Source organism: Callorhinus ursinus, unplaced genomic scaffold, assembly GCF_003265705.2.
Source record: "Callorhinus ursinus isolate GAN/ISIS: 27379988/994484 unplaced genomic scaffold, GSC_fseal_2.0 scaffold4, whole genome shotgun sequence".
Classification (NCBI taxonomy): Eukaryota; Metazoa; Chordata; class Mammalia; order Carnivora; family Otariidae; genus Callorhinus; species Callorhinus ursinus.
In genome coordinates, this window is record NW_027397066.1 from 641,956 (window position 1) to 647,070 (window position 5,115).

General features: G+C 59.4%; 1 protein-coding gene across 10 annotated transcripts in view; it reads left to right on the plus strand.

Moving 5' to 3' along the window:
* MAEA (macrophage erythroblast attacher, E3 ubiquitin ligase) overlaps positions 1-5,115 on the plus strand; it is a 33,905-nt gene that overhangs the window by 24,532 nt on the left and 4,258 nt on the right. For 3 of the 10 annotated variants that reach the window (XR_003211237.2, XM_025886960.2, XM_025886956.2), the window contains 4 exons: positions 141-263; positions 955-1,068; positions 3,729-3,805; positions 4,475-4,583. Coding sequence is in view for 8 of the 10 variants with exons in the window: in XM_025886960.2 (XP_025742745.1) it covers positions 141-263; positions 955-1,068; positions 3,729-3,805; positions 4,475-4,583 (423 nt within the window). In the remaining 2 variants the exon portion in view is untranslated. The other 7 variants (XM_025886962.2, XM_025886957.2, XM_025886958.2 and 4 more) reach the window with 6 other exon arrangements.

Below are 5,115 nucleotides of genomic sequence, written 5' to 3' on the forward strand. Positions count from 1 at the left end.
TGGGGCGGGGCAGGGCGCTCAGGGAGGGAGCCCCGGAGCTGGCCGGGTGCAGTGTGCTGGGGCAGGGGGGGCATCAGTGGACTTGGGGCTGGGTTCCGGGTATCCAGTGCTCTGAGCACGCACCGCTTCTTTCCCCTAAGGACTTAGTGAACATTGAGATGTTCCTGACGGCCAAAGAAGTGGAGGAGTCCCTGGAGAGGCGGGAGACGGCCACCTGCCTGGCCTGGTGTCACGACAACAAGTCCCGGCTGCGCAAGATGAAGGTGTGCGGGCACCCGGGATGGGGCTGTGGGGGGGGGGGGGCCGGGGGGGGGAGGGGGGGTGCTCTGGGCGGGGCAAGCACCTGCCCACAACCAACGCGCCTGCACCTGTTGGTTCAGAGTTCTGTGCTTCTGGTTGAGACGGGGGTTGTTGGGTTTGGTGTGAGTTCGGGGTTATTTTTTGGTCATGGTGTTTGGGTTTGAGGTAAAAATCCCTAAAAAGTGCACCCACTTCTGCATTATGGTTTGGACAAGTGTTCTGAGCATGGGGTTCTGAAGGAGCGAGGTGCCGACTGCCCGCGTGTGCTCAGCTTGTTAGCCACCCGCTGCTGGGTCCGTCCTGCCCCCCGACCCCCCAGTCACCGATGCAGGAAAGCCCGGTCCGGAAGTGCTGTCCACCTGCAATGGTGCAGAGTTCTAGGCTGGGATCCTCTCCAGTACAGCTTTTCTTGAGACCCACAGCAGCTTTCAGAACAGATACTTAATCATGACTTAGAGAATCTAAACATGCTTACTGAAAGGTGTTGTCACCTGGGGCTTGCAGAAATGTTTAACTTCTATTAACCTTCCCCTGCCTCCATTAGAAAAACTGTTTGTTTTCTGTTTTCTAAACCGAGCGCCTTTAACCTCTCCCCGGTTGAGCTTGTTGTGTGCACATAGTCACCAGCCAAGGGTGACGCTCTCTGCCACTCAGGGCCGCCAAAGCGAGCACGACGCGAAGACGGGACGGAAAAGTAGAGTGGCCAGTGGCTCCCCTAAAGAGAGTGAGGATCTTGGTATGGAAACCATAAAAGGAAAGCCAGAATTGGTATGTAACACTCACCCTGCTCTCCTGCTCCAGCCCCCACAGCTGTGCCGCACGGTGGGAACCAGGTCAGAAGGAAAGCAGGCCCCCATCCTGACAGGTGGTTTCTGCAAGCCCTGCTACCTCCAGTCAACACTGCTGCTTGGCGAGGGCACAGCCGCACAGCCGGGTCCAGGCGGGGCCGCGCAGCCGCTGTGGGAGCGGGAGGGCGGGCGGCCGGATCCACGTCACCTGGCCGTTTAACTGGAGAGAGCGTAACTAGCCATCCCAAAATGCGTTGGGAAGACCAGCTAATGACCTGAGAACGTGCTTGTTATAAAATGTCAGCTGAACAGAGTGGGGCCCTAGAGTGCCCAGACAGCGTGCTTCATGTGTGCATACACGCATGAGCTCACACACGCAGGCCAGGGAGGGGACAGACGCCGGGGCGGGGGGGGGCCATGCCCGACGACCATGGATCCCTCGCATCTGTCGTGAGACTCTAGGCAAGAAAAGAAACTTTCAGACCAAGTCTCCCGTAGCTGGAAAAAACTTGTAAGGTGATGGGTGAATATCTGTTGAGTTGATTCCTGTCTCCAGATGCTTAAGGACAGCCGAAGCAAGAACACGCGTGTGCTGCGTGTCGGGACAGCCGAATGAAGTCACAAACGTGACTGCTCCAGGCCCTCCCAGCTAGCACGGGAAGGGTGTGTTCAGCCCTCTGTGCTTGGCGTGATCACCTGGAATCGTGGTATTTTACGTTTGAGTCTGAGTACCTAGGTTTTGGTACACATGTATTTGTCTGGAAGGTAACCTGCTAGAGCAGAGCTGTTACAATAGTGGAACGTGTTTAAACATGTCAGTCGTGGGGAGTTTACCATGACGTCCGTCTGGAATGCCCACCTGGTGGCTTCCTGTTGCCGGTAGAGCCCCTGGCGTCCCCTGAATACAGAAGCGGCGATCATCTGGTGCCCTGGGGAGGCAGGCAGGGCATCTCCTCACTGCTCTCTGCCCCTTGCCTCCTGCTGGTCTGGCCTTGGAAGGAAACTCATCACTGGGGCTGGTTTGTGCTGCCGCTCAGCACATGGCACCGGCTCCATCCAGTTGGGGGTCAGGACAGACTGCCGCCTTGGTACAGAGGGCAGGGGAGGAGGGCCTGGGGCAGGGAAACACGCTTTGCTCTGAGCACCTATGGTGTGGACGTGTTGGGCACCAGGTAGGTGGCTCCCTGCAGCTTTGCCTCTGACAGCCGGGTGGGCCCCAAGGTAGGTCCCATCGGCCAGTGCTGCACCCTCGTGTCCGTGGAACAGGGCTGGGGCTTGGTGGAGGGCGCCCTCCCAGGGGCCTGGCTGAGCTGCTTCATCAGAATGCCCGTGCACACGCTTGGAGGCTCGGGTGGGAACAGTCCACATGACTGGTAAACGTGAGCGTAAGGGTTAGACGTTTGGGGTTGACTGACGGACTTGCCTTGTAGACTATGTGTCCACGTCATCTTGTGATCCAGGTACTGTGGAAAGCAAAATGGCAAATGAGGTGGAAAACGCAGAGATTTTTCTCTTGTTCTCTTAATTCTACATATCCGTTTCTGGTTGGAAATACCTAGTGTTTTCTAAATTATCATCTTTGTAAAATAATCCAGTTTTTCATCTTAGGCTACAAAGGTTAACTTTGCCTGCCTTCCCCCATCCCCAGCCACAAGAGTTTGAACCCAAGTTGGACTGACATTGCTGCGGTTGCAGAGTTAGCATTTGGCCTGCCGTACAAATGACCCTGCGGGTGGCACACCCTGCTGGCGCCCCCTCAGAACCGCACGTGCCGTGTTTGCACAGGTGCCTGTCAGACACGCAGCTGACTGCACAGCAGTGCGTCCTCCAGCAGCCGCTGCCCCAGACTCGCGACCTCTGCAAATCCTGGGGCTTCCGCCGCGTGCTCGGACGGCTCAGCAGCGCTGCGCTCCTCCTGGTCCCGCCCACCCCCCCAAGGCCTTTGACCTGGCTCTTCCTCTGCCTGGAACATTCTCCCCAGGCGTCTCTGCAGACTGTCCCCTCCTCATCCCCACCCCGCGTCCCTGCTCAGGGACCTGGTTTCTCTCTCCGGCTCCGCGTGCGTTGCTCCCGCTCACGCTCCTCTGTGAGGCGCCACCTCCCAGCAGCCTCTCCTCCCACCAGCGTTGGCCTCCCACCGGGGCTGGCCTCCCTCTCCCAGAGCAGGTCGGGGTGGAATGTGCCACACGGGGTTCTCAGGCCATCTGAGGCTCTGAGGGCACATCCCCATGTTTTTATGCCTTTACAACCCTGAGACAGAATCCAGAGAGCTGCTTGGTCCTCGTAAAGGGGGTGGAAACTTGTCTTCTTGGGCTCCCTTGCTTCACATGGGAAGTCATGTCTCACGCCCTCCAAACTGCTGACGGCCTGCAGCCTCCTCCCGGTGACTCGTTCCCAAGCCTGGCTGGTGGGTACGCGCTCAGGGCCTGCTGCGGGAGGAGCGCTGGGCCCACGTGCCGTCAGAGCCAGGAGAGCGTTGACTGCAGGCTGAAGTTACGGTTTGGGTATCAGACCCACCTCCCCCGGTGGCTCTAAGCTTCCTTGGTGGAGTGTGCAGTGTCCAGCTGGTCTGGAGGGGTCAGCCTATGGGCATGGCTCTGTGGCGACCCTCCCCAAGCCTGGTCTTGTCTTTACCCCCAGAGTTGCCTGGAGTTCAGCCTGAGGATTCAGGAGTTCATTGAGCTCATCCGGCAGAACAAGAGACTAGACGCCGTGAGGTATGTGGAGAGGGGGCAGACGGCCTCCTTGACTTCATGGGGCAGGCCTTCTGGGCTCTGGGGGGTGAAGTGTGGAGTGTCCAGCAGGTCTGCCCTGACTGGACAGAGCATGAGGCCAACTTAACATGTGGACTCAGGGCCCCTGGTTCTACGGCTGTCTCCACCCGCCCCAGAACGGTGCTGGCCCTGGGGTGGGCAGGGGGAGCCTTTGGGAAGGAGGCTGGTATGCGGGTATGGGAGCATGGGTTCCCCCTCAGGTGCAGGCAGTGCAGGAAGGCCCGATCTGTGCACCCCAGGGGTAGGGGGTGGGCTCTGTGTCTCTGAGAGTTGGATGGGGACTTATTGCAGCACTGGGAGAACCAGACTGTCTCTGGGTCCTCCCAGGGCTGTGTCGTTGGGGTTTGGGTTCACGGCCACCAGGGTCACTTGGAAGGGCTTGGGCCACTGCCTCTGGGTGTTTTCTGCATGGGGTTCTGTGCTTGGTGCCTCATGCCTCGTCCCCCTCCCTGTTCCCCTTGAGGAGGGGGGCCCTCGCTGAGCTGAGCTGTGGCAGACCCTGGGCCAGGTCACATGAGGTGGGGCTTACTTGGTACTGAGGCTCTGGCATGTGCTGCACATAGCTTCTTGAAGGTAAAAAGGCAAACTCAGATGACCCGAAATGTTTTCTAGACATGCGAGAAAGCACTTCAGTCAGGCCGAAGGGAGCCAGCTGGACGAGGTCCGCCAGGTCATGGGCATGCTGGCCTTCCCACCGGACACGCACATCTCGCCCTACAAGGTAAGTCATGCCTGTGGGCCCCCGGGCCTGGGGAGAACCTGGGTGTGTGACCAGCACACAGTGTGAGCTTTTGCCATCTGCTCGCTCCCTCTTGCCGGTAAGAAGTTTGGATCAGAACTGCACACGAGAGGTTTCAGCCTAGGAGGGACTTCAGCTCTGAGTGCCTCACCTATCGGCCTCCCTGTCTCCCTCGCTGCCAGTGTTCTTCCTGACCTCCGTCCTCTCTCCCCTGCTCCCCTTGGCCTTGGGGGTCCACGTGGGGTCTGGGCGGGGGCGTGGTCACGCAGCATCACTAGCCAGCCCGCTCGGCGCTGCTAGGGCGGCATGTCTGGCACCCCTTTGGAGACCTCGGGGCAGCCCTGGCAATCTCTGATCCGCCTGGGGGTCCTTCTTCCCTTGTCTTGAAAACCGTCAGATGTTTGCAGCGGAACTGCTCACGGTGCCACCCTGGAGAACCTAGGGATTCGGACGGCCTCCCCCACTCCTCCTGGCTCCTCCCGCTCGGGGCCCCTTGGCCGTCAGCCCTTGGCCG